The sequence below is a fragment of the Microtus pennsylvanicus genome, chromosome 6 (assembly GCF_037038515.1).
Source record: "Microtus pennsylvanicus isolate mMicPen1 chromosome 6, mMicPen1.hap1, whole genome shotgun sequence".
Taxonomy (NCBI): Eukaryota; Metazoa; Chordata; class Mammalia; order Rodentia; family Cricetidae; genus Microtus; species Microtus pennsylvanicus.
The window spans coordinates 93151145-93168616 of NC_134584.1; the positions used below are offsets into that span (position 1 = coordinate 93151145).

The 17472-nt window shown below is 40.7% G+C and overlaps 1 protein-coding gene across 2 annotated transcripts in view; it reads left to right on the forward strand.

Moving 5' to 3' along the window:
• The window catches only part of Rbl2 (RB transcriptional corepressor like 2), a 52522-nt gene that overhangs the window by 13677 nt on the left and 21373 nt on the right, over window positions 1-17472 (forward strand). The window contains exons 8-12 of one of the 2 annotated variants that reach the window (XM_075976863.1): window positions 34-220; window positions 3758-3924; window positions 8597-8706; window positions 12797-12900; window positions 16033-16170. In XM_075976863.1, coding sequence (XP_075832978.1) covers window positions 34-220; window positions 3758-3924; window positions 8597-8706; window positions 12797-12900; window positions 16033-16170 — 706 coding nt within the window. The remainder of the gene's footprint in view (window positions 1-33; window positions 221-3757; window positions 3925-8596; window positions 8707-12796; window positions 12901-16032; window positions 16171-17472) is intronic. The other variant, XM_075976862.1, reaches the window with a different exon arrangement.

Consider the following 17472-nt stretch of genomic DNA (forward strand, 5'->3'; position numbering starts at 1 on the left):
ATGAGCTGAAATGACGGCCCTGTTTCCCCATAGTAAGGCTGTTAATAAGGCTTATGAAGAGTATGTGTTAGCCGCTGGGAATTTGGATGAACGGATATTTCTTGGCGAGGATGCTGAGGAGGAAGTTGGGACTCTCTCGCGGTGTCTGAATGCTGCCTCAGGTCCAGAGAGTGCGGAACGAATGCAGGCGAAAGACATCTTGCAGCAGCATCTTGACAAGGTGAGCCAAACCAAGTAGAAAACAGATGAGCCCTGTGTGACGTAATGAGCATGTCTCAAGGTCTTGGGAGAGGGGGACCGGGACGAGGGTAAAACGGACTTATGCTCGCTCTTCATAATCCTGCGTGTATGCATGCTTTAAGTGCTGTGGTAAGGAAAAGAAAATTCAAGTTAGCGTATTGGTTTATTTTTTGGTTTAGCACCAACTTTCAAATATTTAATTAGGCGTGAGAAGGGAATTGGCCATTAGTCTCAATGGCTATATTTTGCTGGCAGTCTTTGCTTTTGGGAAGATGGGCTGTGGTATTCACTCTACATGGTAGACACAAGAGGCATTTAGAAAATATCAGTCAACTCTAATTGGGGCCTGTGGATCTGTAGTCTAATCTTGAAGAAAATTCTGATGAACTGAAACCAAATTTTAAGATGATGAAAACTGGTGACTCTAGTTTTCCCTTCCCCATAACTGAGAAGCTTTGGATGCGACACTGGTCCACTTGCTTCTCGCTCTCTTTCTCTCTCTCTCCTTTCCTTTTCTTTTTTGTTGTTGAGACAGGTCTCACAATGCTTCCCAGGTTAACCTCAAATTCATAGCAATCATGCTTCAGCTGCCTAAGCGCTGAGATTACAGACATGAACACCATTTGATAACACTCAAATGTTTTCATATGCTAGGTTATGTTCTGGACTCTCAGAAATACAGCAGTGGACAAAACAGCAGCAAGCAGCCTGTCCTAAAGAAACTTAATTTTAGCTGGGAAAGGTAGACAATAGCTAACCAAATAGTTAAATATGTTGGATGATGGTCCATAGGACAGATAAAATAGATAATACAGAGTATTGTGAATGGGACAGAATTATGGATTTGGGGTCCACTGTAGACATGGTGGCTGGAGCACTCTGAGAGGTTAGTATTAATAGAGTCCTGAGATAACTGAGGAGGAAAGCCTTGGGAAAGCCTTGGGTACAGACGGAATTGATTTGAAGCCGGCAGATTAGCAACTCCTAATATCTGAGGTAGGAACATGTCTGGTGTTGGAGGCATGGTGAGAAGGCCCGAGTGGTAAGAACGTAGTTCATAAAGGAGAGTCTCAAGGTGAGGGTGCAGGGAGGAGGTAAGAGGCCTATTAGTCTTTGGAAGCCATTGTAAGGACTTTGGCTGTAGTTGAGATGAAATGTTTCAAGAGAGTATTTGGAAAGACGACCCCTACATGATCTAATGAACATTTTTAAAGGGCCTAGGAGAGGCGGGCTCAGGGCAAGAGAATGTTAAGAGGCTGTTTTAGCAACTCTTCATGGTGGCTTGGTTTATAGAGATATTTGTATTTGGACCACATTTTAGAAATAGCGTCCATAGGACTTACTGATATTTGGATTATGGCATTATTGGGTGAATAAGTGTACGTCCTTATAAATGCCTGTGAGGTCCTGAGTGAGCTGGTCATGTCGCTTATTATTCATCTCCTCCTGTTCTCCTCACCCATTCCACCTGCTCTCATTCTTCAGATATGCCAAGCATGCCACCAGCTCAAAACCTTTACCCTGCCACCTCTGCCTAGACATGTTTCTTCAAGATATTCATGTGGCTTACTTCCTCATTTTTTCTGTTCTCTGCTAAGTTGATTCCTGTAAAACAATAGCCCAGCACACTCCCACCCTCAAGACTCCATTTCTCTTACTCTGCTGTTGGTGCCCTCGTAGTAAATAAGTAGGTAATTGAACTGCTCTGTCTATCTGTGTTAGAATACAGGCGCCAGGAGGGCTGCAGCTGGAGCTGTGTACAGTGCCCACCACAGTGGTTATCCCTAAACTTCTACTATTGATATATATCAAGAGGGAAGGGCGAGTCTGGGGTGGATTTAAAGCGATGGTTATTAGCACATTGTATTTGAGATGTCTTTTGGGGATCCTGGTTGACTCACTGAGTGGGCAGTTCAGAGATGTATTACTGGAGCTTCCCAGAGAGGTTGGAGTTGTGGTTTTGTGTTCTGAGTCAGCTGGGCATGGATGTTTAAAAATCAAGAAATGAAGATTCCCATTGGTGAGTTGTTAGAGAATAAAGATCTAAAGGCGGAGTTCTGGAGCACACCAAACTGTCTCTGCTAGAGAAAGGTGCATCCTAGTTGTTTTGATTTTTCGAGACAGGATCTCTCTATACCCCTGTCTGTCCTGGAACTCTCTATGTAGACCAGGCTGGCCTCAAATTCACAGAGATCTACCTCTCTCTGCCTCTCAAGTGCTGGGATTAAAGGCGTGTGCCACCACACCTGGCCTAGTATTTTTTTATATCAGCTCTGTACCCTGTAAGAGAATGCACAGGGAATTGCAAAGCTAAGCCCCTTACTAGTGCTACAACACAGGGAAGCCCCGCACTGACCTGGAGGACTTCGGGCAGGAAGCTGTGGTTGATCACACTAGATTCTATGAAACCAGTGCTGCTTGTGAGTGAGACTGCTTTCTGTGCTGCTGGCTGCCGTGACTTCTTCACATGTATCCAGGACATCTTTATCTCACAGGACAGGCAGGGATGTGGGCAGTGCAAGAAGCCAAAATAGCAGCAGCCATCTGATGCACCTAATCTACCCAGACCATCTTATTGCCTTTAAATAATAATAAGAATTTCTTCATGTCTGTAGCTAAGACGCAGAACACATATTCATTTCCATTTAGTGAATGGTTTGTGCCTTCCTGTGTCCTGAGAATCGAGCAGTTTGTTCTGTTACTAAGTGAAAGCTTTGCTAAGCGTTTGAAAGTCTAGGGTGAGAACATTGAGTACTCAGTGAAAATGCTGAATTCTGAGTATTAAAAATGATTTAAGCTAACAACCTTTTAGAGTTTCTTTGAAAAGCTGAAAAAGCTGATTTGCTAGTATATGTATTCATGTTTAAATTCTTGCTCACATATTTTTCATATGCATGTTAGATGTTCGCCAGCTTGCTCCTCTGAAGACCTGTCTTCTTGAGAGGAATTGTCATGGATTCTAGGAACTACAGTCTGGGGGTGACTGATGAGGACTTGCAGGGCATCAGATTTTCCTTTTACTTAGTATTTATTTAGTTTTGAACTGTTTACCTTCTGAAGTAAATTTGATACATTGGTTTTTATTTAGGCCAGATTCCAGCCATTACTTTCATGCCGTTGAGTGTCACTCCCCAGCAGTGGACGGGAGCTGTGGGAATGATGTTCTTAGTGTTTTCAGGCCTGATTTCCCTGTGTGCTGAGCATGGGCTCTGAAGGGGAGCTCCTACAGAGATAGAGCCCGTATGTGTAAGTCACACTGTGCCGTTGCACTTGGCCCTACCCTGGCATAGACTTCAGCTGTAAGATTTACATAAAGAGAACTTTTAGTTGCCTAGACTATGTATGTATTGTTCTTATTTGGGAGAACATGTTTGGATAATAGAAGCTCTGAGTGGAATTATGTTTAAATTCTCAAAATGGTGATGTTTGATATATTAAAATATGTTGATAGAAAATCTCATTGTCTTGAATTCCTATTTGTGGTGTAATTTAAGGAAACTTAATTTTTGCCCTCTAGTCTAAAGCACTTAGAATCTGCACACCACTGACTGGCGTGAGGTATGTTCAGGAGAACAACCCTTCAGTGACCCCCGTCTCCACAACTACATACAGCCTAAGTCGCCTTCACACCATGCTGAGTGGCCTCAGGAATGCACCCAGTGAGAGGCTTGAACAGATACTCAGGTTGGTTTTAATTTTGTCTCCCTTCCAAGAGTTAGTTGTTGACCATTTTTCAATTTCTTACCATACATTTTCAGTATTAGTGCCCTACCAATTTGTTCTTTCACGGTCTTGCATTAATTGTATAGCTAGCCTTATTAATCAGTAAATGATAGAGCAATATAAAATGTATAAGCAAGCATGCATGATGGTATTTGCTTGTAATTCCATGACTCAGGAGTCTGAGACAGGAAGATGACAAACGTGAGGCTAGCCTGGGCTACAGAGTGAGACTCTGTCTCAAAAATAAGCAATTTTAAAGAAGATATGTAAGTAGAAAACAATCTCTTTTGCTCGGACTTATTTATATGTGTTATAGCAGACAGTAACTAGAGTGGACACTGTCTAGTTTCATGTTTGTTAGCAGCAAATGTAAAGGCATAGCACAGCCAGCACACACCTCCATCCAAGGCCTTGGGAGTGAAAGCAGGAAGACCAGGAATTCAAGGTTGTCCTCCACCACATGAGCTTGAGGCCAGCTGGACTACAAAAAGCCTGGTCTTAAAAAGAGCACTCCCAAACCAAACAATCAAGCAAAAAAACATGTGCTTACATGTAGGATAATTCAGAAAAATACAGTTCATAGATGGAATCTACTATATAATAAAAATATTAAAACACTATATAGTTAGTATCAATAAGGAAATTTACATATTAAAAAATAAAATTCTGGCATTATCTGGAAAAAAGCAGGTTTATTATTCTAATAGTTATAAATCTGTTGGTTTTTTTTTTCAAATTTTGTTTTACAAACTATTTGTTTGTTTTTGAACAGTCCTAGCTGGTCTGGAATTCACTATGTAGACCAAACTGGCCTTAAGCTTATGATCTTCCTGCCTCTGCTTCTTGAGAACTGTGATTATAAACATATATGACACCAACCTGGGCTAAATATTTTTCCTAACTAGAAATACTTTTGTAATTGTTAAGAGGTTGGTCTTCTGGATCTTGATCATAATAACATTTTGACTTGCATCAATACTTTACATCTCGACATTTATATTAAAAATTCACATGTACATAAAAGTGAAAGGAACAGCCAATACTTTGTTTCCGTTCCCTGTTTTTTCTCTCACAATCATATACTTACATACTTTTGACCCCATTCAGAACTACTGATGAAGGAAGAGTAGGGAAAAAAAATATGTTTGTATGTCAGGATCTAATGCGGTCCAAACTGCCCTCAACCTTCTAAGTAGTCACAGATGACACTAAAGTCTGGTGTTCCTGCCTCCACTCCCAAGTGCTGGGATTATCAGCATGTACTTCTGTGCTGTCTCATGGTGCGTCCACATTTGCACCCTGATAGCTGGGTATTTGGGGGCATAAAGTTACCTTCAAATAGACCAACCAGTTAAGTTCACTTGCCTCTTGGAGAGCACTAATAGCTCTGTTTTGGAAGCACAAATTTATTTTGAAGTCTTGAGCAATTTCTCATACTTGAAAAGGGGAGTTTGTGAGTCAGAGGTTCAGAGAATTCTGATAGCTCACCAAGTGCCACAGTACCAGCAGTAAGATCTCTGTACTCTTCCACTAGAGGCCACATTTTGTGAGTAGTTTTTGTAGGTAGTTGCTGCCTCTGATTTCCCACTGGTGGATCTGTGGACAGTCTGCTTTGCATGAACCACAAACTTCTCGTTTACTACTCCTGCTGGAACTCAGCAAGCTAGAAGTGGCATTGCTTCAAAGAGTGGTGATGGTATGATAGTGGTTATAAATATCTCAGACTGTCTTATTCCCGGCTGTTTAGAAAGTTGAAGGAGGGGGTGGAATGTCAGTGACGGCGTGGGGGATTGATCTAGAACAAAATTCTGAAGGGTGGCTCAGATTTGAAAAGATTGGAAGCACTCAGTGTGTCCGGCACTTAGTTTCTGCGAGCTCTGTGGAACACTCCTAACCTGGGAAGGCCTACTCTAGTTCTTTACTCTGCCCAAGGCTCATAGGAGTATCAGTGGCTTTTCAAGAGAAACACAATAGGCAGAATGTAATTTGTGTTTGTTTGGCATAACTCGGGCTAGCCTTCAACTACAGAGGTAGTAGAGGATGACCTTGAGGCCTCTGAGTCTCCTGCTGTCACCAGAGTCGCACGGTGCTGGTGGAACTCACAGCTTCGTGCATGCCCTCCAGCTGAGAGACATCTCCAGCTCACAACGTACTTCTGTGTATAACTTAGGCAAGTTGAGTTGAGAAAGCCCATTCCAAAGTTCCTAAGACTTTATGGTTTGATTGTGTAGATGTCCTGCAATATGAGCTTATTCTGGTAATATAGAATAAAGAAGACACTATAAACCTCATCAGTTTCCATCCATAGCTAACTAAGCTAACTGAAGTTCAAGGATGATTACTTTCCCTTTGTATTTCACAGTCCTCTTTATTATTAAACTTGATTATGATTCACACTGAACAGTCCACGTTTCAGTGGCTTCTTCCTAAGTCAGATTTTTCAGATGACCTTTATATGCCTTGAATTTAGAAGCATTTTATTTTTATCTTTCCAATGAATTTGGTAGTGGGTAATTGACAAAACATTCTGGGATTTTAGGTGCACACAAAGTCCTATGCATAATCTGAGTGTATTTTCTATCTCATCTCCTCCTCATATGAAAAAATAAGAAAACTGGCCTGTAGAATTTAATGCTGAGATGTGACTTAGATATGATATGGTAGTTAATTTTATGTGTCAGTTTGGCCAGGTTACAGTACCTAATTTTGCCAAACACCGGTCTGGATGTTCCGTCAAAGGAGTAATTATTTACTTTTTTTTTTTTTTGAAACAGGGTCTTGACCAGACACATGGCCCTGATCCTAGCACTTAGGGCTGAGCAGGAGGATCATAAATTCAAGACTAGCCTGCATTACAGAATGCGGCCATGTTACAAATCAAGTCTGTGGACTTGAACTCACCATGTAGTCCAGGCTGGCCTTAAACTCATTATTCTCCTGCCTCAGCTGCTAGAGTAGCTAAGAGAAGCATTTTAGATGTATGTTATAAAAGCCTATATTGTAGCCAAATCTTTCAGATCTTTTTATAATCTCTACTCATGACAGCTTTAATCTTAGATATTATTAATAGAATTATGTATTATCAGTAGATGCCAGGTAAAGCCAACTTTTTTTGATAAATGATGCATGATTAATAAAAGCTTGGAGACAAATTGGGGTTCAATCTGAAGGTCAGAAAAGCAAAATAACCAGCCACTGGCTCTTACCTCGACCTCAGTCCGAAATGGAGATCCTGCTTCCAGGATCTCAGAATGAGACTGTGTCTGAGAGCTATTTTCTCCCATTTTATAATCTTCTCTAGTTCTGGGATTAAAATGCACTGCCCAGTTTGTATGACAACTAGTGTGGCTACTGGGATTAAAGGTGCGTGTTATCACTGCCTGGCTGTACGGCTGGCCAGTGTGGCTGTTTTACTCTCCTGATCACCAAGCAAGCTTTATTTATTAAAATACAATTAAAATACTGCTACAGATAAACTTTAAAGTATATGTATGTATTCATAAATAAAATTCTACACTTTATTTTATAGTTATCTCTAGTTCTGTATCACAAGTATGGAACTTTTGTAATTTTATAAACTGGCTAAAGTTTTGCTATGTATGTATATTTAATCATATACATGCATATGATCAAGTTAAAACATAGTTGTTTAAATATACAATAGTTATAATTTGATGATTTATATCTGTATTTGAATGATCAAATTAAACAGTTGTGATCAGATTAAAACAGTTGTTATAAAAGCCCCAAAGGTAATGATCTGCATGACACTTCTGCACTGAACACATATTGCTAATAAAAAACAGTGAACAAGAGGGTGAGAGAGATGGTTCAGCTGGTAAAGTGCTTGCTTTATATAAGAACCTGACATTTCTCCCTATCTCCCACATAAAAAGTTTGGTGGCAAAGGCTTAGTACCTCATCAGTGCTAGGTCGGAGACAGGTGGATCCCTGAGGCTGCTGGCCAGCCATCCTAGCCTAATCAGTGATCTCCAGGTTCTCAGTGAGAGACCCTTTTTTAACAACAGGTATATATCTGCTTAGGGACAACCTCTGAGGTTGATCCGTGGATTCCACAAACATAAGCACACACTTGCACAGGTCCCCACATATGTGTGCCCATAAATATTTGAACATACACATATATAAACTCTCCACACACAAATAATATATTTAAAAGTCAATGAAATAAGCCTCATATGGGGGGATTAAAAATGCCAATATTGGCTTATATGTGCTTATAGTATAGGTTCTGTACCCCTTTATTATTTTAATTTTTTTCCCAGGAGTTCTTCCCAGAAGTTTTGCTGCCCACTAGACAGTCACTTGAGGGCAGTTTGGTTGCTGTTAATGATGGGAAATATAAGGTTGTGGGGTCAGTCACAGCATCACATGAGCCCCAGATCAAGTCCACTGAACTTAAAGTGAACAACTCCACACAGAAATACTTCTACCACTTGAAATAGTAATTCCATCTTTGAAAAGAAAGTATGGGATCTCCTTCATTTGCAAAGTATATAGTGTCTGTTCAAAGCATTTTCTATTTATATGTTAACAAAATTTATACTTTTAGACATTGCATTTCTTTGTGGCCAAAACATGTTACATTAGATAATCTCACATTACTTTTTAGGACATGTTCCCGAGACCCAACTCATGCTATTGCTAACAGACTGAAAGAAATGCATGAACTATATTCTCAGCATTTTCAGCCAGATGAGGATTCTAGTAATTGTGCTAAAGGTAAGATTTACTGTTGTCCAGACTGCTCCTCACCTAGACGTCTGACTACGTGCAGACAAGGAAAGACTAGACCTGTAAACCAAAGGCTGCGGTGTAGCGGTCTGTCTTCTCCGTCACTGACGTGAGTTCTGGGCCCTTTTCAGAAACAGAAGGCTTAATCTAAATCTGTTATGTTGGACTTTTAGCGCTGTTTGATTTGTCAGGTTTTATTTGTAAGCTGGAAATTTGTATTTGGATTCTTCAGCATAGAAAAACAGCATAGAGAAAAACAAAAACAAAAACCTAGAAAGACAGAAGCTGCACAGCCTGAGTCTCCCTTCTCTAAAACGCGTGGGACCAGAAATATGTAGGGTTTTTTTTTTCAGCTTTATATTGTTGCATATACAAAATGAAATATTTTGGACATGGAACTGAAATCTAAAGACAAAAGTAACTTATGTTTCATATACCCTATATATAGTCTAGTCCTTTTCATCACCTTTCAGTGCACTTGTGTTTGACTTACGCATCTTGTGACATGATGCTGATTTTCAAAAAGTCTCAGATTTTGGATTTTTGCGTTAGCAGTTCTCAGTCTATAACTGGTACAGGCCTAAAGCTGGCCTGGGAATTTCTTCATGTCATGAATCAAAACCAAGTATACTAGAATAATAAACCAGTTATATACTGCTTAATATAGTATATATTAGTTAGCTCTTGTTCCTATGAATATCTAAGATAATTAACTTCTAAAACTAAAAGTTTGTTCAGCTCCTGATTTGTAAGTTTCAGCTTATGATTAGTAGTACAGTTGCTTTGACCTCTGTGAGGGGAATTGTCATGGCAGGGAGATCAAGGGATACAGATTCATCCAGGAGCCCACAGTCCCTTTAGGGCTATGTCTCTGATGACTTAAGAACCTCTTAATGGTCCCACTACCTTCCAACAGTGCCACCAAAGGTACCAAAGCTTAAACACATAAGTCTTTGAAGGACCTCCAACACCAAGCCATAGTGGAATAGAATTGTTATGTTCAAAATGATAGTGTGTATGTCTAATATAGAGACAATGATAGTGTGTGCGTGCCATGCAGAGACAGTGATAGTGTGTGCATCTCATGCAGAGACAGTGATAGTGTGTGTTCTCATGCAGAGACAGGGATAGTGTGTGCATCTCATGCAGAGACAGTGATAGTGTGTGCATCTCATGCAGAGACAGTGATAGTGTGTGTTCTCATGCAGAGACAGTGATAGTGTGTGCATCTCATGCAGAGACAGTGATAGTGTGTGCATCTCATGCAGAGACAGTGATAGTGTGTGCATCTCATGCAGAGACAGTGATAGTGTGTGCATCTCATGCAGAGACAGTGATAGTGTGTGCATCTCATGCAGAGACAGTGATAGTGTGTGTTCTCATGCAGAGACAGTGATAGTGTGTGTGTGTCATGTAGAGACAATGATTGTGTGTCTCATGTAGAGACAGTGATAGTGTGTGTTCTCATGCAGAGACAGTGATAGTGTGTGTGTGTCATGTAGAGACTGATAAAGTGCGTCTCATGTAGAGACAATGATAGTGTGTGTGTCTCATGTAGAGACAGTGATAGTGTGTGCTTCTCATGCAGAGACAGTGATAGTGTGTGTTCTCATGAAGAGACAGTGATAGTGTGTGCATCTCATGCAGAGACAGTGATAGTGTGTGCATCTCATGCAGAGACAGTGATAGTGTGTGCATCTCATGCAGAGACAGTGATAGTGTGTGCATCTCATGCAGAGACAGTGATAGTGTGTGCGTCTCATGCAGAGACAGTGATAGTGTGTGCGTCTCATGCAGAGACAGTGATAGTGTGTGTGTCTCATGTAGAGACAGTGATAGTGTGTGCATCTCATGCAGAACAGTGATAGTGTGTGTTCTCATGCAGAGACAGTGATAGTGTGTGCATCTCATGCAGAGACAGTGATAGTGTGTGCATCTCATGCAGAGACAGTGATAGTGTGTGCATCTCATGCAGAGACAGTGATAGTGTGTGTTCTCATGCAGAGACAGTGATAGTTTGTGTTCTCATGCAGAGACAGTGATAGTGTGTGTGTCTCATGCAGAGACAGTGATAGTGTGTGCGTCTCATGCAGAGACAGTGATAGTGTGTGTTCTCATGCAGAGACAGTGATAGTGTGTGCATCTCATGCAGAGACAGTGATAGTGTGTGCATCTCATGCAGAGACAGTGATAGTGTGTGCGTCTCATGCAGAGACAGTGATAGTGTGTGCATCTCATGCAGAGACAGTGATAGTGTGTGCATCTCATGCAGAGACAGTGATAGTGTGTGCATCTCATGCAGAGACAGTGATAGTGTGTGCATCTCATGCAGAGACAGTGATAGTGTGTGTTCTCATGCAGAGACAGTGATAGTGTGTGCATCTCATGCAGAGACAGTGATAGTGTGTGTTCTCATGCAGAGACAGTGATAGTGTGTGCATCTCATGCAGAGACAGTGATAGTGTGTGCATCTCATGCAGAGACAGTGATAGTGTGTGTTCTCATGCAGAGACAGTGATAGTGTGTGCATCTCATGCAGAGACAGTGATATTGTGCATCTCATGCAGAGACAGTGATAGTGTGTGCATCTCATGCAGAGACAGTGATAGTGTGTATGTCTCATGTAGAGACAGTGATAGTGTGTGTTCTCATGCAGAGACAGTGATAGTGTGTGTTCTCATGTAGAGACAGTGATAGTGTGTGCATCTCATGCAGAGACAGTGATAGTGTGTGCATCTCATGCAGAGACAGTGATAGTGTGTGCATCTCATGCAGAGACAGTGATAGTGTGTGCATCTCATGCAGAGACAGTGATAGTGTGTGTTTTCATGCAGAGACAGTGATAGTGTGTGCATCTCATGCAGAGACAGTGATAGTGTGTGTTCTCATGCAGAGACAGTGATATTGTGCATCTCATGCAGAGACAGTGATAGTGTGTGCATCTCATGCAGAGACAGTGATAGTGTGCATCTCATGCAGAGACAGTGATAGTGTGTGCATCTCATGCAGAACAGTGATAGTGTGTGTTTTCATGCAGAGACAGTGATAGTGTGTGCATCTCATGCAGAGACAGTGATAGTGTGTGCATCTCATGCAGAGACAGTGATAGTGTGTGCATCTCATGCAGAGACAGTGATAGTGTGTGCATCTCATGCAGAGACAGTGATAGTGTGCATCTCATGCAGAGACAGTGATAGTGTGCATCTCATGCAGAGACAGTGATAGTGTGTGCATCTCATGCAGAGACAGTGATAGTGTGCATCTCATGCAGAGACAGTGATAGTGTGCATCTAAGTTCTTTATATGCTGCTTTCGTATCAGTTTTAGAAAATATGAAAATGTTAACATTAACGGTACTTAAGCCAGTTGTGGAGCTCATATTTGTAATTCCAGTGCTTGGGAGGCTGGGGCAGGACTAGTGATTAGAGCTAAAGGCCACCCTGGGCTATAGAGTGCGCCCTGACTCAGTGAAAAAGGGAAAAAAGGAATATTGAGACATTTTTAGGGATAATTGAAACATCAACTACAGAAAGTATGGATGTGGGCCAGAGAGATGGCTGAACACAGAGGTTCTCAATCTGTGGGTCAAGACCACAGATTGCATATCACAGGGGTTGCATATCAGATATTTACATTACGATTCATAACAGTAGTGAAATTGCAGTTATGAAGTAACAGTGAAAATAATTTTCCTCCCCAAACCATGAGGACCTGTATTAAAGGGTCACAGCACTAGAAAGGTTGAAAAGCGCTGGCTCAGCAGTTAAGAGCTCTTCCAGAAGACCCAGGTTCAATTCCCAGCACCCACACAATGGCTCACAAGCATCTATAACCCTAGTCCCAGGGGATTCGATGCCCTTTTCTTGCCTCTTGGGCAACCAGGAACACACATGGCACACAGATATATGTGTAAGCAGAACACCAATATACATTAAATAAATAAATTTAATTACAATAATTGAAAGTATGGATTTGGTTTTTAGATTTTATTTTGTGGATAGAGAAGGGAGGGATCAATTTTTTCCATGATATTTACTTAATTTGTATTTAATTTTTGTGATTTTTCTTATTTCAACAGAAATTGCCAACAAATATTTTCGTTTTGCAGAAATGCTTTACTATAAAGTATTAGAGTCTGTTATTGAGCAGGAACAAAAAAGATTGGGAGACATGGATTTATCTGTGAGTACAATAGCAATGTATTGATCACTACAGTAAGACATAGCTTCATCCTCACCCTCACCCCCCAACAAAAGGCCATTACAAAGAAATGATGTGTTCTTTAGGGAATAAGATTAGCACCTAAGGAAACAAACTTGTACACAGAGCCCTCGACCCTAACAGTGTAAGGTATGTGGAGTGGACTAAAGGGGTGATTCTCACTGTAGCAGGTCATACATTATAACACTGATTTTAGGATAGGAGGATCTGTAGATATATTCATTACTTCTCTGTGATAAGATACAATGATGAAAGCAACTTATAGAAGAAAGAGTTTATTTTTGGCTAATTGTTCCAGAGGGAAGGAGTCCATGATGGCTGAGTGAAGGCACAGTGACAGGAACAGAAAGCTGAAGACTCACATCTTCACCAGCAAGCACAAAGCAGAGAGAGCAAACTGTGTGAGGCTTTGAAACTGTAAGGCCCGCCTCCAGTGACAAACTTGGTTCAACAAGGCCACACTTCCTAAATCTTTCCCAAACAATACCACCAAATAGGGACCACATATTCAAAGCCTGGAGTGTATGAGTGACATTCTCCTTCATACCACAGTAGTCAAGTGTTCAAATACTCAGACTGGACTTGAGCAGGCTGTTTAATAACATGAATTTTTATACAAGTCTGATAGAAGGAAAACATTGGCTGTTGACTGGATGGGACTTGAACCTGAGTATCCAGCCATCCTTTGACTCAGATGATTTTGTCTTATATTTTCCCATGGCTTACCCTTTAAATCTTACCTGCTTTGGAGGCTGACGCAGGAGAACCACAATTTCAGGGTCTGCCTGAGCTTCATAACAAGTTTGAGGCCATCCTGTGCAACAAAAAAATCAAAGACGGGCTGGGGATGAATTCATTCCATTATGATTGATTAGCATTGCAAGGTCTTGGGGAGTATCACCAAAAAAAAAAAAAAAAGATTTTTTTTTCCCAAGATGATTTTTATAAACCAATAAAATACCCTAAACAAACACTAGTGTCTTATAATTATACATAATTTTATGTGGCATTTAAAAATAGTCTCTTATAAAGATGAAGCTAGGGAAAACTAGAACTACTCAGTTAAGGCTAGGAGCATGAACTGTGAGGGCTATGGAAGGCACTGCAGCACTTCCCTGGTTAGCTACATGTCACGTTAATTTAAAAGGGACTCTCTACAATTAAGAGTGCTAATTTTGAGCTGGGTGGTGGTGGCCCACGCCTTTAGTCCCAGCACTCGGGGGGCAGAGGCAGGCAGATCTCCGAGTTTGAGGCCAGCTTGGTCTACAGAGAGAGTTCCAGGGATGCACAGAGGAACCGGTCTCGAACAGCAACAACAAAAGGGTGGAAAGAAAAAGAGTGCTGGCTTTGGAGCTGAAGAGCTGACTCTGTGGTTAAAAGCACTTGCCGCTCGCACAGGACATGGGTTCAGTGGACTGCACTCATGGTGGCTTATGATTCTCCACCTCCAGACCCAGGATATCTGATGCGCTCTTCTGGCCTCTCCAGAGGCCAGAGCACCAGAGAGTGCTGCACAGAAAACATGTACATGGAACACTCATACATAGGGATAAGTCAAATTTTTAAAAAAGAGCTAATTTTTAAAATGACTTTTTTTTTTTTTTGGTTTTTCTAGACAGGGTTTCTCTGTGGCTTTGGAGTCTGTCTTGGAACTAGCTCTGTAGACCAGGCTGGTCTCGAACTCACAGAGATCCACCTGCCTCTGCCTCCCAAGTGCTGGGATTAAAGGCGTGCGCCACTATCACCTGGCTTTAAAATGACATTTTTAAAGTTATAAAATTGGCCAGTAATTAGTTTGAATTTTTTGTAACATTTAGCTCTTTTTCTTTTATTAAAATTTGAGACAAGGTCTTACTATGTAGTACATGTAGACCTTAAACTTAGTCTAACCCACACTGGCCTTAAACTTCTCATCTTCCTGCCCCAATCTCCCAAATGCTGTGACTACAGGGACATACTATTGTTTCTTTTTTGGTTTGTTTTGATTTTTTTTATATTTTATTTTATGTGTATGAGTGTTTGCCCACATGCTTATGCATATGCACCATGTGTGTGGCTCCTGGTATCCTCAAAGGTCAGAAGAGGGTGTTGGATCCTCTGAAAATGGAGATACAGATGGTTGTAGGCCACCAGATATATAGGCTGCTTTATGGCTTAACTTTGTGTGCATGAAACACATACTGAATTGCATATAAGCCATAGCTACAACTTAGGGACTAATATCAAGTAGGTACTTAATATATTATTTAGATGAACATGTAGTTTAATCTCTTTTAAAAGATTTTTAATAAGATGCAATTTACTTAAGAAAGCATTTTTCATCATCTTGAAGGTTACATCCAGTGTACGTTGGCAGAGCTTTGCAGCCATTATCCTCACCATCTTCCATCATTAAACACTAATTTTCCATCCCTCCTTTTCTCTGGCCCTCGGTGTCCTGTCTTCCTGCTTTCTGAGTTTAGCTGTTTAAGGTTCCCCAGATAGTTGGGATCATGTTTGCCCTTTTGTGTTTGACTTAAGTTTGCTTTCACTGTTTATCCATGTTCTAGCAAGCATTACAACTCCTTTCCTTATGTTTAAATCTTTTGTTTGTGACTTGTTTGTTGATAGACACTAGGATCGTTCTGCCTCTGACTGTTGTGAACAGTGCTGCCATGGTTGCTGGTGTGCAAGGCATCTGATGTTTTGAGTGTTTGCTTTTGGTCCCTGATGGCTCTTTATTCCTAGAGTTAGGGTTGGTGTGTCATATGGTAGTTCTGGAGACTGGACCAGACTCTCACAGAGGTGAGGCAAGTGTCTCATACAGTAATTTTATGTTTAATTTTGAAAGCCACCATACTATTTCTCAAAGCAGCATTTCATATTTTACATTCCCACCAGCAATCCATAGGGCTCTAGTTTTATCATATCCTCAAAAGCTTATTGTTTGTCATTTTAAAATATCTTTAAAAAAGTATTTTATAGCATATGTTTTTGGAAGTTCTTATATATTCCTTTAATCTATATTTTAATAAAATGATGAGTACATTTAAACTGGATATGAAATGGTTTTCAGTGTGGGCTACTGTTTCTAAATGCTACTTTGTTTTATAGGTTGTTCTGGAACAAGACGCATTCCATAAGTCACTCTTGGCCTGTTGCCTTGAGGTTGTCGCTTTTTCCTATAAGCCTCCTGGGAATTTTCCATTTATTGTTGAAATATTTGATGTACCACATTATCATTTTTATAAGGTATTTAAAATTATGCTGATGATTATAAATGAGACCAACCTCTTGCTACCCACCTTGTTCACATTAAACATATAAATCTATCCTATTAAATATTTAATAATCTCTGTGTAGTGAACTAAGGTTAAACAGAGTCTTAAGACCTATATAAATTCTTGTAATATACAGTAGTATGGCAGATTTCTTTTGGCTGAAACATTCACCTGATTTCTTCTACCATCTGCCAAAGGACTGCAGAATACTGTGACTGCAGACCTAAGAGCGGCCAGATGTGGTGGATCACAGCAGTGGGAGGATTGCGAGCGCCACCTGGCGGCATAGCAAAGGACTGCAGAATACTGTGACTGCATACCTAAGAGCGGCCAGATGTGGTGGATCACAGCAGTGGGGGGAGGATTGCGAGCTCCACCTGGCTGCATAGCAAGGCTGCCTCAGAAAGGAAGGGAAAAAGAAGCAAGGGTGGAGGGGTAAGAAGAGGGGAGACAGCTCAGCAGTAAAGCGTGCTTCCTGCTGTGGAGAGGAGCTAAGTTCAGTTCCTAGCACCCACATCAACTCCAGATCCAAAGGACCTGAAACCCTCTTCTGGCCTCCTTCCCATCCATACACAGGACATAAAGACACACACACATAAATTAAAAATAAATCTTTTTGAAAGTGTAAATCTAACTAATCTCATCAATAAAGAAACAGGAGTCAGAGGTGGGGGTAAAAACCCGAGGGAGCAGAGAAGCAGGGGAGCAGCCACAAGCTTCCTACCTCACCTTACTACTTCCTGTCTCCTCTCTCAGTGGTCTTCCAAACCTTCATGGTTAATTTTGGTCAGCTAGTGGTTGGCCCCGCCCTCTGACTCCAAGCAAGCTTTATTTGTCAGAACATAATCAAAATATCACACATCTTTTTAAAACAGCATTCATGTCACCAGTTTTGTATATCATCCTTTCTTATTTATGAGAGTTTAGTATTAAAGATCTTTCAGGAAAAAAATTAATTTTTTATCACCCTACTTATTTTTGAGATAAAGAATCTAATCTAGCCCAGGCTGGCATCAAACTCAAGGATAACTTGAAACTTTTGATTGTTTTGCCTTCACTTCCTCAGTACTAGGATTACAGGCATGAACCCCCACACTCCGCTTATGTTCAGAGATTTTTAATATTATTTTTTGTTTTATTGATACTGGAAAGTGAGCCTTTGGCCTTTAGCCTACAAGCACACACCCCTTAATATAAAATTTTAAGAGTATTGTTTTCAGGCTCGACTTATAAAGTGTATTTTTTGTTTATAAATTTTGAAATATATAATTCT